Below are 19,872 nucleotides of genomic sequence, written 5' to 3'. Positions count from 1 at the left end.
GGGTAAGCAACTTGCCCAAGGTCACACAGCCAGGAAGTGGCGGAGCTGGGATGTGAACCCATGTCATCAGATGACAAAGCTCTTAAGCACTGCCCCTTCCAGCCTCCCATGACTGGATGAGAGACTGACCCCAGTTATTAAAAAAAAATTCAGGAAAGACTAGAATGAGAATCAGCTTCTCAGGCTGATTTTTTTAAATAAAATTATTTATTTACTTTTTTTCACTTAATCTTTTTAAAAAATTTTATATTGGGGCATAGTTGATTTACAATGTTGTATTAGTTTCAGGTGTACAGCAAAGTGATTCAATTATACATATACATATATCCATTGTTTTCAGATTCTTTTCCCATATAGGTTATTACAGAATATTGAGAAGAGTTCCCTGTGCTATACACTAGATCCTTGTTGATGATCTATTTTATATATATTAGTGTGTATATGTTAATCCCAAACTCCTAATTTATCCCTTCCCCCAACCATCTTTCCCTTTTGGTAACCGTAAGTCTGTTTTCAAAGTCTGTGAGTCTGTTTCTGTTTTGTAAATAAGTGCAAAAAATGGGCAGAAGATCTAAATAGACATTTCTCCAAAGAGGTCAAAAAGCACACGAAAAGATGCCTAACATCACTAATTATTAGAGAAATGCAAATCAAAATTACAATGAGGTATCACCTCACACTGGTCAGAATGGCCATCATTAAAAAGTCTACAAACAATAAATGCTGGAGAGGGTGTGGAGAAAAGGGAACCCTCCTGCACTTTTAGTGGGAATGTAAATTGTACAGCCACTATGGAGAACAGTATGGAGGTTCCTCAGAAAAACTAAAAATAGAGCCACCATATGATCCAGCAATCCCACTCCTGGGCATATATCCAGAGAAAACCATACTTTGAAAAGATACATGCACCCCAGTGTTCATAGAAGCACTGTTTACAATAACCAAGACATGGAAGCAACCTAAATGTCCATCAACTGATGAATGGATAAAGAAGATGTGGTACATATATACAATGGAATATTACTCAGCCATAAAAAAGAATGAAATAATGCCATTTGCAGCAACAAGGACGGACCTAGAGATTATCATACTAAGTAAGTCAGAGAAAAACAAATATCATATGATATCACTTATATTTGGAATCTAAAAAAAAATGATACAAATGGACTCAGGCTGATTTTTAAAGCCCAGAAGTTGCTCCTGGGAGATTTTTGCAAATCCTTCAAAAGCTGTAAAGCATTGTCCTCCCTCCATGAGGCATTGTGATTTACAAGGCACTTTCCCCCAGGTCCCCATTTCACCCCCAGGGTTACAGGGTCACTGTGCAGTTATTACAGAAGAGGCATTCCACACAGAGAGATGATTTGATTACATGACTCTCCAAAGTCCACCCTCTGGTATATTTGGGGCCCAGGATCCAAGCAAGGGTCTAGCCAAGTTCTGTGCTCATTCTCAGATGCTCTCTGCCTGCCCACCTTGCAAGGGGGTCTCTGGAGGGCGGTCACAGTCTCCCTCAGGTGAAAGAGAATTAGAAACATACTGGGTTTCTCGTCCTTTATAGAGCACGTACTCTCTGCCGACTTTGCTATAAGTACTTTGCACAGATTCACTTGCTAAATCCTCAGATGTGGGCAACACTATTACCCCCAATTTACAGATAAGGAAACCAAGGCCAGAGAGGCTGAACTACTTGCCCAAGGTCACATATCTGAGAGCAGAAGTATTTTTCATCTCTCTTCTGTGCAATCCATCTTCTGTTTTGCTGCCAGTGTGATCTTTCCAGAATCAAAATCTCATTATTTCCTTCTTTGAAATCCTTCATGAGTTCTCCATGACACCCCCAAATCTGCAAACTCCTCATCGGGATATTCCAGACCCTCTGAGCTCTGCCCACCCTGCACTCCCAGCTCCCTGCACACACACACACCATTCCTTCTGCCTGGAGTTCCCTTCCCTCTTTGGTGTCTGGAAAACCACAGTGGGCTGGGTTTTGTGTTTCCTCTGGACCCCCCAGCCCGCACTTCAACTCCTTACCCACCTCACCTCTGCTCAAGTGTGATCTTCCCTGAGCACCCATATGAAATAGCACCCCATTCCTTCCCTACCCCTGCTCGACTTTCTCCATGACATCTGTATTCATCCAGGGCACCATCTATGTATTTGCATAATACCGTTGTCTGAACCTGATGGGACCACAAACTCCTCGAGGCCCCGGGCATATTGAGCCATATTTGCCGAGTGGGTGAATGTGCCCACAGTGGTGGTTCTCAGAGTGGGGTCCCCCCGACCAGCAGCAACTGCATCACCTGGGGACCTGTGGGGAATACAGCTTCTCAGGTCCCACCCTGAACCTCTGAGTCAGAAACTCTGAGGAAGGGCTCCTGGGATCCGCAGGGCCTCCAGGTGATGCTGACCTGAGTTTGAGAATCTGGACAGAAGGCTTCTCCGGGCTGATGATGGGTCCACAGGCTTAATTCGGGCTGACCTGAGTCGCCGCCCTTCAGCCCGACAGCATCCTCCAGAGGAGTGAGGTCTCCATGTACATTCAGGACGGGCAAGGCTGTAGCCAGCTAAGCAGCTGTCTGGGGGTATCAGCCCTTAAGGGGTGTTGAAGTGCTACTGGACACGTGACAAACTGGAAAAGGTTGTACTTACCAGACCCCCTGGGTGGGATGCTGTGTGGAACCGGAGGAACGGATTGATAAACCACCGAGGCTTGGTGTGCACACCTAGGGGCATTCAGCAGGCGCAGAGCCAGGTAGGTGACCAACTGTCCCTGTTTCCCCGGGACTGATGAGTTTCTCAGGACTCTGGACTTTCAGTGCTAATACCAGGAAAGTCCCAGGCAAATGGGGACAGTTTGTCATCCTAAAACCTAGCACCACGTGGGCTTCTAAGAATCTGAGTGGATGCTACAGCCATGCCTACCACTGGCACTCATCTCTGCACCAGCTCCCAGGCTCCAGCTAAATAAATCTTGGACAAGTCATTTGGTGCTACTTCAAATCCATGATCTTTATTAACCTGCCCAAGGCACCTCCGTGTCTTGGTCTAGTCTTGATGTTTATGTTTTTAAAAGAGTACGCACTGTATAATTCCATTACCATGCATTTTAAGAACAGGCAAAATCTACTTTTAGTGACAGAGGTCAGAATAGAGTCACATGGGGGCCTGAGGGAGCCTCCTGGGTGCTGGAGAAGCCCTCAGTCTTGATTCAGGGGGTGGAGAGACAGGCCTGCACACGTATAAAAGTTAGTCGAGCTGCCCGCTTAGTATTTGTATGTGTCACTGCTTATATGCCACACCATGATAAACAACGAAGAGTAAGGTTTGAACCTGGAAATGTTACTTTTTCTGATACAGAACTTAATGTGTTGCAGAGAATCCGAGAATTGGAGGATAAACTGGAGGTCCAGAAGCGACATCTGAAAGAGCTGGAGGAAAAGGTGAGTGGTGTGAGCTCAGACCACCCCGTGGGCTTCTCTCCATGAGTCGTTCACATGGAATATTCTCTTCTCCTGTCAGTTTCATAAAACCCAAGGAATGGCCTCTGTCTCCAACCCTCCCTTCTCTGCCCATGTCCCCCAAACTGGCAGTCTAAGAAATAGGTAGCCCCATCAAGTACTTTTCTAGGGAAGAAAAGCATAGTCTGGGGGCTTCCCTGGTGGCTCAGTGGTTGAGAGTCCACCTGCCAATGCAGGGGACACGGGTTCATGCCCCGGTCCAGGAAGATCCCACATGCCGTGGAGCAGTTGCACCCGTGAGCCATGGCCGCTGAGCCTGCACGTCCGGAGCCTGTGCTCCACAGTGGGAGAGGCCACAACAGTGAGAGGCCCGCGTACCGCAAAAAAAAAAAAAAGAAAAGAAAAAAAAGAAAAGTACAGTCTGGGATCAACTTTGTGTGAGCGAGGAGGAGGGTGTCTTTTTTTTTTTTTCCACAAAAGACCTTCAGGTGAACCCCTCTGACACTACCTCACCTTCTTTTGTGAGCCATAAATCAGCCACAGACATTGGACTCATTCACCTTGAACGACATATATGCCAAAACCCAGTGAGTGTTCTTAGAAGTCTCCTCCCTCCAGCAGGAAGTATGGCTGACACCCAGCCCCATTGTCTTCCTATGGCTATCACCATTTTAAGGGTGAGAACGCTGAGCCTGAGAAAGATTCAGACACTTGTCCATGATCCCACAGCTGGAAAGGGATACCCGGGGGTCTCCAGGGATGTCACACCAGTGCCCCCGCCACACGGTGTTGGTCCAGATGGACAAATGAGTCCACACATGTGGCATCTTTGTCAGGGCACTTACCACTTCCTGTCCATCCACTAGCTTTTATTCATCTCTTTATCCAAGAGAGTTCTTGCCACAGAATAGGGCATTATCAGATGTTTGCAGAATGAGTTATAGATGAGTAGAGAGAAAACCTACAACTGCACATTTTATATTGCAGCAGTATGCTCCCATGTGGGAACAGGTGAAGGGCTCTTACCCCATCAGGGTGGTCCGTTGGGGACCATGTGCCCCAGGAAGCTTGAAGGGTGATGTGCCATCACCCCAGGGAAGCAGATGGAGAAAGGGCATTTCTGGGCTTCAGGTATCTGAGGCTGGTCTTTGGAGAGAGGAAGCCGTCTCATTCCATGCACAGAGTTAGGCCAAAGTCAAGAAAGCCACCAGAGAGCAGATTCAGGGCTATCTACAAATGGGCTGACAGCCCGCTCTGTTTAGAGGGAATCAAATACAATGGCCCGAAGAGACAGAACAGCTCTTCAGATGGTACACCGGCTTTCTCTCCTGGGAGTCAGCTATTACACAGGTTAATTCACCTTCCTGGCATCTTCCCATCTGCACCTGGAGCCCTGGGGCCTCCCAGCCTGCACAACCAGCAGGGGGGCAGCAGAGGGTCATGGCTGGAGGATTTGGGCCAGTTCTCCTGTTGGCGCCCTGGAAATCCCATGGAAATTCGGTTTAAGCAGATTCCTAGAGTCCCCATCTGCTGCATGCCATCCCCCCTCCTCAGCTTCCAAGGTTATTTTGAGGAGCTGAGGGGATCTCAAGGATACTTCAAGGATTTCCCCATGGGCACTATTGGCCTGGGCTGGTAGAAAAATAACTCCAGCCACCATGGTCAGTGGTCAGGAACTCTGTTCCTGCCACACTCCACAGGCTGGTCTTGGCAAGGACCTCCCCTACCCCGGGCCTCAGTTTCCTCATGTAGAATATGAAGAGCTAGGTGATTCTAAATGCCCCTTCTAGCTCTAACTTCCAATGATTCTAAATTTTGTTTAAAATTTGGTGGCTGTCTGTTTGGATTTTCATTTTTTCAATAACAATTTAGGGGAGCTATTACCTTGATTTGGAAAAAAAAATAATGAATTATTTTCAAAAGCCCTGGATAATGTTCAGACATGTTTCACCTAATCACCAGCAATTGTTTTTGAATAAAGCAAGTAATAAATAAACTAGGGGAAAAAACTCTACTCTCAAACTGACCTGTGTAATTTTTCATTCCCTTAAAGCCAATTTTTTCTGCAATTTTTTTTCTTTTTAAAGTAGACTAATCAAATGGCACGAAAGATTTTAAACAGTGGAATCTCTTGGGAGAGTGGGCCCTGGTAGGGATGGTATAGGGGCCAGTCTTCAGGTCGGACTGGATGACCTGTGACTTGGGTGGAATCTTCCTTGATCCTTGTACGCATGTCATGCCTGGCCTTTGGTGGGACCATCAACTATGACTATTAGAGAGTTCTTCCTCTATATATACTGTCCTGCCAGGTTCTTCAAGAAAGTCACACCTCTGCACCAAAAAGCCCTGGTCCATGGTGTACATCTCCCCTGTCTAAATTAGCCAGATGTTTGGGGACTGTGTAGGGACAACCCAGCCTGGGTGACACATCCCACAGGATGGGTTTCTCAGGTGAAATCAGCTCCTAAAGCCCACTGACTTCCTGTTTCTCTTTCCAAACCCAACCCCAGTGGTGTAGTTCTTGTGAAATGCTGTCATTGAGTTCCATACTACATATCTTACATCTTTTTTTCTTTTCTTTTTTTCCCCCTCATTTTCTTTTGGTCTTATTTTATAGTTTTTGTTCCTTTTTTTGTTTTTCTCACTAGCATTCATTCTGTGGCCTTGATGACTTCAGTGAGCCAAGAACTCGGGTTGGTATCCTTTCATTTTCACTGATAAAAATGATTTTTCTAAAAAGGAGACTTCCTCCCAGCTCTGACTGTAACATTCCTTTAGGTGCCATGGAAGGTGGCCTTGTGATAGATTGCTCCTCGTCAGGCTCACTGGCCCCAGGGCATCCGGGGGTCACTGGCGAGTTCCACCCCTGAGGGGAAGATCAGGGAGCTCTCTGTGAATAAGATTGGACAATGGGGACCTGGTTGTCCCCCTGTCCTATTTTATCTTGAGAAGGCGGTTGTGGCTTTTCCCAAAGGTTCTTTCTATTTTGGCTTCGGTTTTGGGTGCCCTCTATTGCCTGTGGGACAGTAAATTCACTGTAGGGTCCAGACCAGGGTGGGCTTCTGGGATCAGGGGTCTACAGGAGTAGGAGGCTGATGGGCAAGTCCATGACCTGCATACAAAATGCTCAGGAAGCCTGTGTAAAGAGACCAAGCTCCTTGCCTCTCCCCCACCACCTGCCCTGGACCCCAGGCCTGGTTTTGATGGCATCCCGGCAGCTGGTCCTTCTCTGATCATTGGACCCTGCGTGTCTCATCCTGAGTTCCTTCTTTGGCACCCAGGCCTCCCCCATTCTCCCTGTTCTGAGTGCCCACCATGGACTGGGGTCTGCCAGGGCCCCTAGAGTCTAGAATTCTGCTGCTGAATCCAGCCCAGGTGAGGGCCCTGTGAATTCTGAGGATGCCCACAGCCTCCTAGCCACCTGGACCCCCAGGCTGAGCTCTGACACTTGTCCCTGCCTGATGTCCTTGTGGATACCCTGAGCCCAATCCCTGCACACAGGGCTCTTCCTTGGATCCTCTGTGCCCTGGTCCTAGGACAGCGCTTTGCACATGGTTGATGCTCATTCCGTGCTTGTACAGCAAATAAAGGAATGATCCCAGGTCTGATCAGACTGGGAGTGGGGGTTGCCATAGTGGGTTGGGGGTGGGTGCTGGGAGACAGGCCATCTGAACCCTATTTCCTCACTCCCTGGATTGTTGGGGAAGGTCCCTCAGTGGGCTCAGCTGGAGAGTTCAGGACAGTGATGGGAACAGGTGAGGGCAGATAAGCCAGGGACTTCCCCAGCCATTCTCACCCTTGGTTCTTATGTCATGTCAAATTATTTTTTAATTTTCCAGGATAGAAAAAGAGCTTATGGAATAAACTGAGTCCTATGGCAAACCCAACCCCACTCAAACAAAAATTCAACAGCAAAACAAGCTATTCCAAGCCCAGAAACTGAAACCAGAATTCACAGACACTACACGACAGCTTGAACGGGAGGCATTTAGGATCTATGGCTGGGTCCTGGCTGGGCCGAGCTGTAGGAGCTCTGCAAGGATGATGGGGAATTTGTCAAGCTCAGGGCCACATCCAAGTCCCCACTGTGGTACCTTCAAGAACCCGAGGGGCAGAGACCTGAATACCAGGAAACTAAGTGCAATTACTAGAAATGGATTGATTGGAGAGCCGCTGCACTGTCTGGGGACAGACTGCATCCTTGTCCCTGCACAGCATGCCTCCCCTAGCTGTGGTGTGTGTACCCGGCTAGACACTGACTGTGTACATATGTCTCCATGAACTGTGCCGTGTGCATCCTGGAGTCTATCAGCCAGAGTGACTTGCAAATGTCCCTGTGATCTGATCCCAAAGTCAAGCCCCAGTCAACAAAACCCTCCAGATCTGTGTGCAGCTGAATTCAGCAGCTGTTGGCCAGAGAGAGAAGACTGGAGCCTCGCCCACTGTGGATGGTGGACCCCAGGATCTCAGATTTACAAGGGGGAAGGCACAGCCTCCATCACTCTTGAGGGTGAAAGTCCCAGAGCTTGACTGCACCTGGGCCATTGTAGAACAAGGATTGAGAGGTGGACAGCGTCCCCGCCTAGACCACTCTTGGGCTGTCTCACATCTGGGTGGTAATTTGCAAGGAGCTGGCCAGGAAGAAATGCTGGGTTGTGGAGTGATCCCTGGAGCACACGCGGGAAATGAGGCTCCTTCCTCAGTGGTCTGAGACCAGGTCCACTTTCTTACAACCTCGGAGGAGGAGACAGCCACTCCTAATCCCAGGAGATCTGCCTCTGCACCACGCCTCCCAGGAGAACGATGGATTGGGTGGGGCTGCCAAGGAGGCCAGGACACCAGCTGGTGGAAGTCAAGCCCAGGAGCAAATTCTGGAGAAGAGAAGTTACTTTCGGATGTTGTTGCTATTGTTATTCTAGGGTGAGCAGGTGGTTGGGGGAGCATCTCCAGGAAAAGGCACCTGCTCATATGACTGATCCCTCCCAAACTTTTGGAAGGAAGATGTTGGGAATCAAAATAGATCAAGTGAAATGGAAGGTAGTGAATGTGAAGGAAAGGACAGCTGCATCTTGTTGGAAAGAGCAGCTGAAGGCAAGGATGGGTTGATCCCAAGGATGGAAAGATTCATTGCTCTGTGTTTGTTGGGCTGCAAGAGCAATCCTATAATTTCTAGTGAAAATAACCTTTGGAGAAAACTAAAATGACTGAAATTCAGGCTACCAAAGGAATCAAGGAGGGCAGGGAATACAACAGAGGAGCTGAAAGTTCTCAGAAGGATAAACCCAAGGATGGAGAAGGACATGGAGCTCAGCACAGAAGGGGCACCCAACCAGATGGAGAGGGATACTCAAACCAAACCAAAGGATTAGGGGGCTCTAAGAAAACACACACCCAAGACAGCTGAGAAGTGATCATTCTCTTTTGAAATCTAAACCCAAAACACCACCACAGCAGCCCCCATGACTTTCCCACATCTGATAACCAAAAGCAAATGAACTGATGTCTTTGCTTGAAAAAAGCAGGCATCTGAGAACTCCAGGCGGCAATGGGAATGTGGAACCATGCCGCAAGTGAAAATGAAAAGCATGTCTGCTTTCTCTGGGGCCAAAGAAACACAGAGAAGCCTTGCTTTGCTAACTTAGCAGCAGAAGTCCAGGAGGTGTGCAAGGGTCTCTGGGAAGCTAGTCCCACAGCACAGAGTGTCCATCCCTCCCTGCTGCAGGAGTGTGGGCCTCATGCCCTCCTGCCCCGCGCTTCTGTCTTCTCAGCTCTCCCACTCAGACAACAGGATGCCAGTGGGAGTGGCTTGAAGTCAGACCCATCCAGGTCCACTCCTAGACCAGCCACTCCCCTGAAGTGGACACTGGCAAAGTATTTGACACTCAGAGTCTTAATTTCTTCATCTGTGGAATGGGGGGTGATAGTTCCCACATAGCACCTCACAAGAGGTCTTCTTTGGGCACCACTAGACAGTTAGACCCAAAGACTCGGATACTGGCAGGAGATGCAGCAGGCAGCATCTGATGCACCCCTGTGGAAGTCGTCCTCCAAGGAGACCATATGGCCCACAGGGGACCAGGAGCCAGTCTCTTTGGCCCCCAGGAGACAGTTCAGATGCGAGCAAGTGAGGCTCATACAGGCAGGTACAGGGAGCCAACAACGAGTCGGCATTTCTTGTGACAGTCCCAGGCATCGCTTCCAAGGTTCCTGCCAGGGACAGGCCCAGTCACAAGAGCCACAGGGGGCCTCAGAGTTCTGGCGGCCCACCAGGTACGTACTCATGTACTCATACGTCATCCTCTGCGCCCAGATGAGACACACAGCTCAGAGCTGCTGTTGTGCTTGTTGCCTATTAATGCAAGTGACCTTCTGCCCAGATGTGGTTTCCAGGTGGTAGAGCTACAGACTCAACGGAACCCAAGTCAGTTTCTCACACAGAAAGGAGAAGGGTTGGGTCCACCCTTTACCACCAGCCTCCTCACAGATCTACTTGGGGGGGGTGAAGGGAGAGCCCAGGTCAAGTTCCTGACACAGGGACGCCATGCTATGCCACTTAAATGTGCTGTTTCCCACTCCCCTCACATCTCACCCCTCCCCTCCCCTCACACCTCATACTTCATTCCTCCCCTCCCCTCACTCACTACCCCCCCCCCCATATCCCTCAGTCCTCTACAGGCAGTGGAAACCAGTGAGGGGCAGGGTAGAAAAGTCCAGGGGGCAGACCGTGCCCCGCCGCCACCGTCTGGCAGCGGTGTGGGCCCGGAGACCAGCCCTGCGGGTGACCAGCCATCCGGTTTGCCCAGGTCAGGACTTCCAGTTCTAAAATGGGGAAGTCCTGGGCACACTGGGCATTTTCCCCCCCGCTGCACTTACTGAGTTGGAGTCGGGTGAAATGCAACAGGGGGCGTGTGCGGGAGCTGAAGCTTCTAGAGTCCGCTCACCCTAGAGGTCCCAGGTGCACTGACTCGGTGCCCAGGGCCCTGCGGGCGGAGGGTGGGGCGGGGCTGGGGGGCGGGGGCGGGGGGGTGATGGCGCCGCAGGTGCACTGCGCACGCGCAGGCCCTGGTCAGGGGCCCTGGTCACCTGGAGAGCTGGACTCTGCGATTTAGCGCCCACTCAGCACCTTTCTCGGCGAATCCATCATTCTCTCTCCTTCCATTGGCCAGCCCTCCTTCCCTCTTTCTGGGTTCTCGCGTTCCGCAGTTGAGCCTCAGGGTCCGGGGCTCCTGCTCTCCCCTCACCTTCCAGAACCAGCTTGTGAAGAGCTGATAAGCGGGAATCCCACCTGCCGCTTCCAGTACAGAAAAGCACGTTTGTTTCTCTTTTCTCACATTTAACCAGGACCTGATAGAGGCCTGCCAAATTGGCGATCCCAACCAACCGATTTGGGGTGCCCTCCAGGTTGTCTGAGAAGCCTCGGGGACTCCTGCAGACCCCGCACTGTGACCCTGGTTCCAGCTGAGGGGCAGAGCTGCCGGTCTCCAGAAGCCTGGCCTCCTCCCACCTCCCTCCCAACCCTCCTCCCGCCCCCTCCCCACCATCTCTCTGGGGCTGCCATTTCATCTGAAGTGGGGACCCCTGCGCCCTGCTCTCAGCCAAGCTCTGTGTCCTTCCTGTGATTGCCCTCAGCCTTGGGGAACCTCACCCAGGCTGCGAATGATGCAGGGCCACATCCTTACAGAGGTTTCACGGCCATCTGTCCCCTTCCCTCAGGTCTCCAGCCCTGAGAAGCCCGCAGGGGTGATAATCCACAGGCAAGCCGCGTTCCTGTCCTTCTCCCTCAGACACAGATGGTTCATTCCAAATGAAGCCCACAGTCTTAGTTACTTATCCAAAAAAAGTCTGAAGACACTTCCCCAGGCAGAGGCCCTGGGGCTCAAATGCCCTTTACCTGTCCCAGCTGCACCTTTCCTCCGGGCTGCTCCCTTAAGAAAGGTCTAGAATACTTGCTTCCTCCTCCTTGCAGGCCTGGCACATGATTTTTTAGTTGGTCACTTGGCCCCAGTCAGCTGTCAATTAATCCTTCTGCTCGAGGATGCTCCTGGCAGCTAAGGCCCCTGGGAGCTCGTTGTGCCAGGCACAGGACCAGGCACTTGAGAGCTAAGTGACTCGTGCAACAGCAGGGAGGGGACTGCTGTTCATCTCATTTTGCAGGGAGCTGGGTTAAGTGCCTAAGATCTTGGCGCATAAGAGGCAGAGCTGGACACAGCCCAGGCAGGCGATCTGAACTACATGTTACTTCTGCCTGTCACGCACAGCCTGCATGCTGCATCCACTGTGTGCCTGGCGCTGTGCACTGCTTACCCTACAGCCACTCATTTATGCCTCAACAGCTCTTGATATGGGTACTATTTTCACTACCCACGCCCACCTTTTATGAGAAGTTAAGTGATTTGTCCAAGATTCCATCCAAGAAACACCGGAGATCTGAGTTGCCCCACTGCGCCCCCTCTTGGCCGATTCCCCGCCCTGCTGCCTCTGACCGCTCCGCGTCTATTGCAAGCCCCCTGCGCCACCCTCCACAGCCACTTTTGAGGAAGTAGATTTTAATTATTTTCCTTTGCATTATGGCTTATTGCAGGATATTGAATATAGTCCCCTGTACTCTGTAATAGGACCTTGTTGGGTTTAAAAAAATCTTTTTTCCATTATGGTTGGGAAATACACGCTTAAAACACAATTTTCTCCCAACCCAGACAACCTCTCCACTAAGGTAGACAAGAAAGAAAACAATTTTATTATCGAAAGAGCATCAAACCAGAATGTGATGTGCATCACAGACCATCCGCTAAGAGATTTGCAAAGACAGAAAAGAATCTCACTTCTTGTTAGCCAAGGAGATACAGCCCAATTTGTACAGGTCCTCAGGATAAACAATAATTTGTTGTCACATAAGAGAACACTATTTATTACATATAGGTCACCCTAAATCCACCTGGCCATTGGAGTGACCTTCTGTGTTTGTTCATTTGTTTGGTACAAAGAAAAGTGGAATTTCTCGTATCTCTATGACAGGAGGTGGTTTTGCAACTTGGAGCCGGGAGACCAGGAAGTTAGGCTCTGACCCTTCCACAGGAACTGGGAGACAGGGTTCTATTTTCCTTGGGTGTTTGCATGCCAAAGAGATAGCTCCCAGGATCTTCAGAAACACGTTCCTGGGTCAGAAAAGCAGCAAAAGGCCTATATAGCTTTTAAAAGAATCAACATATATTTCAAAGAGATGAAGAAAGAATGACAAGTTTTCTAAAGTAGGTGCTCTCAGAAAAGGGTGGGGGAAGTCTCTTCCATCATTTTTTCACAGGGAGGATTAAGTCCTGTAGTTTAAATTTCTATTTATTCCTGCACCACTCTGCATCAGGCCTATTTATTGCACTCTTCCCTGGCCAGCTCCTTCCGTTCTCGCCTCCTGCACCCACCGCGGTACCCCATCCTCAGAGACCTGTCCAGGACCCTCCTTGGCTCTAAACACTCCAGGGACCCCCTCGCTTCCCACACAGAGATGCCATGTCCTGGAGTCCAAGGTCCACAGGGATGTGGCTCCAAGTCACCTTCTGTCCTGGGTCCTCACTTCCCCCTTCAGTGTGTGCACTGGGCCAGCCAAACCCGACCACTCCCACTCCCTTCACCTGTCCTGACTCTGTCCTGGGGCTTTGGTCCTGAGACTCCCTCCACTTGGAGGAGCCTTCTGCCCACCTCTGCCATCTGTGATGGGTCATTCCTTGGCCACCTATACAGCCTCAGGCTCCTCCACAGCAGGATGTGTTTCCTCCTGTTCGGGATCTGGGTTCATCCCTTACCCCTTGAGTTTTGGAGTCAGACTTGGATTTGAATCCTGACTCCGCCACTGCCCATCTGTGGGGCCTGGCCAACTCCCCCAGCTTCCAGAACCTCTGTTGCAGCATCTGTAAAATGGTTATGAAAATGCCCACCTCCTGGGGTTTCCAGGAGAATCGTCCTAGGTAAGGTGAGATGACCCAGTGCAGTGCTGGTTTCTCTTCCCCTTCCCCTAGTAAACTCCAAGCCTGTGATAAATGTTTGCTGGACTCAGAAAGGAGGTTTAGAACTTCATTTATTACCTGGTGAACACTTGAGCCTCACTGCTGAGAATTTATAACATTCTGATGGTCCTGCCTAGAAATCTTATTTTCCCTCTTTGTACACATTATTACGTTTTTAATTCCAAGTGACTTTGCTGCTTTGTGTGAGTGCAGGCATGCTGGCTTGTAAAACGAGAGGCTTTCATTCATATTGTATGACATTTCTGCAGGTGAAACCCAAGTCCCCCACTCATAAATAATCCACCTGTTCTTGCCCTCCTCAAAGGATATTTTCCTGCACAATCTGAAGGCACTGCAGCCACCTTGACATCTCCAGAAAGTCCATGTTGCAGATTCACTTAATTGTATTAAGTCTTGGCCCACGACTATGTCTGGGATGGAGCCGACAGCTAAAGGACGGACTGAAAAAAGTTTCAGCTACGTTGTCAGAGCCCCCAGCAGCGATGGGTTTGATATAATGAACGTCGATGTGAAGATCGACACGTCCTGGATCTTCCAGGATGTAGAGGAGACTGGTGAGGAGCCGGAATGTCTTCCAGAAGAAGCAGCCAGAAGCCCAGACATGGACCCGGGAACGCTCAGGAAGCAACTGGAATCCTCAGAACAGAAGCTGTTGGTAGCTGTGGACAAGTACGTGATGTCAGAGTCTGGGCTGAGGAGCAGGTAAATATACCGTTTGGACCTCTTCTTTGTGTATGTATGAATCCTGGGGCATCCTAATTGTGTCAGGATGGAGTGTTGAATCATTTCTGTGACTGAGGATGCAGGCAAAACAGTCAGTGTTCCACAACCCGCCACAGCAGTCCCTGGCTCCTTCTCTCTCTTTCCCTTCCTCTGCTCCGTATCATAGGAGCTGAGCCTATTTCCCAGGCTCCCTTGCTCACTGGCTTCCATCTGAGTCCAGCCAATGGGAGACGCTGAAGGGAGGAGGACGGGAGAAGCCAGGGTATTCTCCCCTTGTCTTCTGCTCTGGGTGACGTCTCTGACTATGGCTGCCATTCCGTCATGCTTTTGGCTTCCTCTGTGGTCCTGCTCCTGGGCCCCAGTATCACCACCTCCTCCCTGTCTATCCCTCCAGCCCCAGGGGCAGAAGTGGCTTCCAGCAGCTGCTAACCTCTGGGTTGCCTGTCATCTCTGTCTGGCCTTTCATCTCTTCCATCATCTTTGTAGCAGATTCCCTGTGTTTGTTTGATTCTCGCTGCTGAACCTTCTGGTGTAGGCTCTATTTTCCTGATGGAACCGACATGGTCCAGAGGTGGGGCGTTTGAATCCAGGTCTTTCTCCAAAGCCCATGCTCTGTTTTGATACCTAGGCCAGTAGAATGAGGTGGGACCTTGCATACATATCAAAGGAGAAACCGACATGGAGATGCAGTACGGTTATGGCTGGGGGTCTGACAGGTTTACCAATATGGCAACAGCCAAGTGTCTTAAATTTGTCTGACTTCACCATTTTTGGTGTGTTTTCCTTCATTTTAGTAAGGGCAAGTCAATAAATGTGTATTTACATGATCTTCACTTTTTCTCCTCTTTGTAAAACTTTTCACGTGAAAAAATTCACATATGAGAAAAATTATTCTGTCACCTTCAGTATCAGTCTATGTGATTGTCCATTCACTCATTCATCCATTTATTCATTCATTCCCTCATTCATTCAATTATTCTACAATGTGCATTTAGCCCTCGGGAATCACATACTGTTTGTTGTATGAGTCTGCTGGGGCTGCCATAACAAAGCACCACAGACTGGGGGGCTTAAACTGGGGGGCTTCAACAAAGCATCACAGACTGGGGGGCTTAAACTGGGGGGCTTCAACAAAGCACCACAGACTGGGGGGCTTAAACAAGCACCACAGACTGGGGGGCTTTATTCCCTCATAGTCCTGGTGGATGGAAGTAAAAGATCAAAGTGTGGACAAGGTTGTTTCCTTCTGAGACCTCTCTCCTTGGCTTGGTGATGTCTGCCTTCTCTCTGTGTCTTCCTGTGGTCCTCCTTCTGTGCATGTCTGTGTCCTAATCTCCTCTTCTTATAAGGACACCAGTCATAGTGGATCAGGGCCCCTAATGACCTCATTTTAACTAAATTACCTCTTTAAAAACCCTATCTCCAAATACAGTCACATTCTGAGGTACTAGGGTTAGCTAACTTCAACATATGAATTTGGGAGGACATATTCAGCCCAAAACATGAGTTCTAGGGGTTGAGAGCTGGAAAGGCAGGGCCCCAGCCCTGGAGAGATAGAAGTATAACTCACGCAAGGTTGTACATGGCAGTGAAAACCAAAAGGTCACCAAGCCTGGGAAAGATGGGTGGGAAACCCCTGCCAGATGGGACCCCTCTATGTGAGGGAGAGACAGGCAACCTGGAGGCACCATGAGTGACGGAGAGGAGGGGCCTCTGTGGCTGGGGCCTGGGGTGAGGCCATCCTGGAGGCGGTGTCCTGGACCCACCTGTGGGGAAGTGTGGGCTGTGTCCTCAGTTCTCTGAAGGTGGGACTCACCATCCTGTAGAAGCAGGGCTTCGGGAGGGGAGGCCCAATCTGCGGCAGGGGTTGGGAGAAAAAAGAGTTAAGGCTTACCAAGAGCCTGTGGTGCAGGGCACAGTGCTGACCTCCCCACACTGTGCCTCCATCACTGCTCCCTTGAACCCTGTGACACATAGAGTGATATGATCCCCTTTTCCAGATGAGGAAACTGAGGCTCAGTGGATGAAATACATTACTCAGTGTCACTAAGAGCTGAAGCCAGGGTCTGAATGCACAGCTGTGAATATAGATTTCAGGCTAATTTCACCATGGGTTTGCTCTAAGTAGGGGATAATAAAAGATTGCTAGTGTACATTGGATTTCACTTCAGTTAAAGAGTTAATATTTAAAAGTATTTATTGCAAAACTAATGCAACCACGATGTTAGATATTTGAGAACGAGAACCCCACCCCCACCTCTGTAACACTATCATCACTGCAAATTCATTTACAATCTAAATGCAACAAAATTAATAATAGCTGAACACTTGTTGAGTGTTTCCTCTGGGCTAGGCACTATTTACATGCTTGACGCGTATGAACAGACTTAATCCTTAAAAATAAATTAGTAGAAATGAAGTAATAGCAATATCCTCAATTTCTAGATGGGGAAATTAAGGTGCTGGCTTAAGTAACTTCTCCGTGGTCACACACCCGGCTACATGGGGGCGCTGGGACCACCCAGGCAGCCTGCCCGATTTATCCTGGTGGATATTCCCTGATAGAGTCTCCCAGTTCTGTAGCACTCTTTGCAGCTCTACACTGTAATATATATATTTTTTAACTTGTCATTAATCAGTGAAAAATGGTACTTCATTGTCTAGTTCCTATTTGTGTGTGTATATGTTTCCTGTGGCTGCTAAAACAAATTACTGCAAACGTGCTGCCTTCAAACAACACATATTCATTGCCTTTCAGTTCTGGAGGCAGAAGTCCTAAAGCAGTCTCACTGGGCTACAGTCACGGTGTCCACAGGGCTGTGCTCTCTCCAGAGGCTGTAGGGGAATCCTGTGTCTGCCTTTTCCAGCATCTATAGCTGCATTCCTTGGCTTCTGGCCCCTCCCCGTCTTCAAGCCAGCAGGGTAGCATCTTGCTTCCGTGGTCACATGGCCTCCCCTTCTGCCTTCCTCTCATGAGGACAGTCGTAATTGCGGTTAAGCCCACCCAGATAATCCAGGATAATCTCTCCGTCTCAAGCTCCTTAACTGAATCACATCTGCAGTCTCTTTTGCATCTTAAGGTAACATTCATTAAGTTTCGGGAAGCAGGGCGTGTATATATTTGGAGGCTGTTATTCAGCCTGCTACCATGAAAGTAGTCATTTTCTGCCTAGTTTAAGTATAGGGATAATACCAGAATTAAATATTGTCCCAGATTTAACGTTTCAGATTGGTCTCAAAAACTAAAAAGTTAAACTTTTCTTTTCCCATTCAGATATCACCACGTTTTATAATCAATCAGAAGGCACTCCACCCAAGCCTCTGACTGATGAAGGTGCGGCCACTCCTCTGGTTCATTTGGGAAGGAACTTAATTTTAATCTACACAAGAGGGCCCCCTCCCTTCTGTCACTTTAGAGACCCTCCCCCAGGGCCTCGAAACTAGAGCAGGAGAGGGGACTCTTGGCCCTATTATTAATAATAGTGACTCACTTTATTTAATCTTCACAATAACCCTCTGAGCAAGGTGCAATGACCTGTTTTACAGATGAAGATACTGAGGGTCATAGGGCTGAATGAGCCCAGTTAAGCCCTCATGGCAGGTAAGTGGCAGAGCCAGGAGGCAAAGCTAAGTCCTCACCCAGGGAAGCAGAGTCTGTCCTGGATGAGCAGGTCACCTGGTGTGGAGCTGGGTAAAGGAGTGAGGCTGTGCAGAGCTTGTCCATGTAGGCTGAGAATGCGCTTGCCACGTGTTTCATGGTCTTCTATTATAGAAGTAAGATTGGCACATTGAGGGGACTTGGATACAAGGTACGAGCAAGAGACAGACAAGTGAGTCTATGTGGCTCCTCCACTCCTCATGGGACCACTAGGCAGATGTTCCTTCCGGCTTCCCTCCATTCACATGTTCTCCTCCTTTCTATGTAGCTGAGGTCAGGGCTCACTTCCAGCCTGGGTATTACTTTGCATATTGCACAACTTCAGCACTTCCTGAAGTGCTGAAGACTTCAGGTGGCTTAGCCATCCCTAACTGTTAGGTCATTTCCAACCTCCCACTTTTGTAATCCAGAGATTAATTTTTTAAAGTGCAGAAACCTTTTTTCTGCATTTCAGTCATTTCCTTAGAAAAGATTTGCAATAATTTAGCTTAAATGGGAGGCAACAGAGCACAGGGTTAAAGCATGAGTTTGGGAGCCATGCAGCCTGGACTCTATAATGCTCTGTGACCTTGGGCAAGTTGCCCGGCCTCTCTGATCCTGTTTTCTCATGTGCGAAGTAGGGGGAAGGGAATCCACCTGTAAGGATTAATTGAGACAATGCAGATGTATGGTTCAGATGTTTGGTTCAGTCCTTTTTCATTGGTAGGACCTGAACTGGGGATTACTGGTTTAGGGATGAGAACACTGTTAAGGTTCCCAGTGCCTTACTATTCAAAAGAGGTCTCTGAAGTACTTTAGATCATCTTCAAAAAGATGGGTGTGAATGTTTTACAAAATGTCATTTTGTCAGAATATCAAATTGGCCAAATAACAGAAGAAAAAAAGAAGATCCTGGTGTCTGTGAAAACCTTAGGCCACGCTTACTGCATCCTGAGTAAGCGCCTTGCTGCTTCAATGCACAGAATTCAGGAGCTGGAGCTGTCGGAGAGGAAACTCCTCCAGAAGGTGGACCAGCTGAGCGCCGTCGTGTTCCAGGAGAGAAGTGCCTCTCTCCGGGCCCAGGAGCAGCTGGAGGCGCTGCAGGGGGAGCTCGCCAGCCAGGTACCGAGTCCCTCCTCCTTCTTTCCAGTACTTGTTTCTTGTCCCAGCAGTCACCCCATAGGTTTGGACGTGGTAGCAGCTGCCCTTGAACATAGACAGTGGGGCGGACCTGGAGAGCCTAGCCAGGAAGGGTAAGAGAGGTCCCAATTCTAACAGTGCAGGCAGGGGCCATGGGACCTGGGCAAGGTCACGTGGCCTCCCTGGGCCTCGGCTGCCCCGTCTGTAAAACGTGGCTCCCATCCTGTCCTGCCCGCCTCGTAGGGCTCTGGCTGGGATCCACTGGCTGGCATGCGGGGGCTGTGCACTTGCTGGGACCTCTGGCCAGAGGTTCCTTTCTGCGGACTTGGCGCCTGACATCAGGGGAGCCAGCTCTGGCCTAAGGACAAGGAGAGGACTGGTGCGGGGTCTCTGCCCTCAGGAGCTGGCTTGCAGGCAGGGACACAGATGGGAAACAAGTAACTCCAAGGCTGGATGCTGAGAGCCATGGGGAATGTGGTGTGTGGTGGAGAGACAGAGTTGGTGAGGCAAGAGGGTTGCAGGGAGGACAGGTCGCCAGGGCCCCAGTATGACCCAAATTCTGGAGACAAGGGGGAGCAGGACTTAGGGGGACCTTAGCAGGAGAGGCTCATAGTCGGGGTTTTTGGGGATATCACTCTAACTTCATGGGAGAGAGAGGCGGCAGGGGCAGGGGGCAAGTTAGAGCGCGATTGGAGAGGGAGTGGGTGGTTAAGAGGATAGGCTGGAGGCAGATGCCTGGAGCCAAACCCTGGCTCTGCTACTCATGAGCTGTGTGATCTAGGCCAAATGACTTAACCTCTCTGGACCTCAGTTTCCTCATCTGTGAAATGGGAATGATACAGTACAAACCCCGTTCAATTGTTGTGTGGGTAAAGGAGGGTAATACGTG

At 49.6% G+C, this 19,872-nt stretch overlaps 2 protein-coding genes across 2 annotated transcripts in view; both read left to right on the top strand.

The window, feature by feature from the left end:
* The window catches only part of JAKMIP1 (janus kinase and microtubule interacting protein 1), a 72,642-nt gene extending 66,510 nt beyond the window's left edge, over window positions 1-6,132 (top strand). The window contains exons 19-20 of the mRNA XM_060087709.1: window positions 3,381-3,446; window positions 6,082-6,132. Coding sequence (XP_059943692.1) covers window positions 3,381-3,446; window positions 6,082-6,132 — 117 coding nt within the window. The remainder of the gene's footprint in view (window positions 1-3,380; window positions 3,447-6,081) is intronic.
* A 7,766-nt stretch (window positions 6,133-13,898) lies between these two features.
* Window positions 13,899-19,872, top strand: part of C1H4orf50 (chromosome 1 C4orf50 homolog) — a 50,371-nt gene continuing 44,397 nt past the window's right edge. Inside the window, exons 1-2 of the mRNA XM_060096143.1 lie at window positions 13,899-14,185; window positions 18,827-18,965. Coding sequence (XP_059952126.1) covers window positions 13,899-14,185; window positions 18,827-18,965 — 426 coding nt within the window. The remainder of the gene's footprint in view (window positions 14,186-18,826; window positions 18,966-19,872) is intronic.

Source organism: Mesoplodon densirostris, chromosome 1, assembly GCF_025265405.1.
Source record: "Mesoplodon densirostris isolate mMesDen1 chromosome 1, mMesDen1 primary haplotype, whole genome shotgun sequence".
In the NCBI taxonomy this organism is placed as follows: Eukaryota; Metazoa; Chordata; class Mammalia; order Artiodactyla; family Ziphiidae; genus Mesoplodon; species Mesoplodon densirostris.
This window is presented reverse-complemented; position numbering and strand designations above follow the sequence as displayed.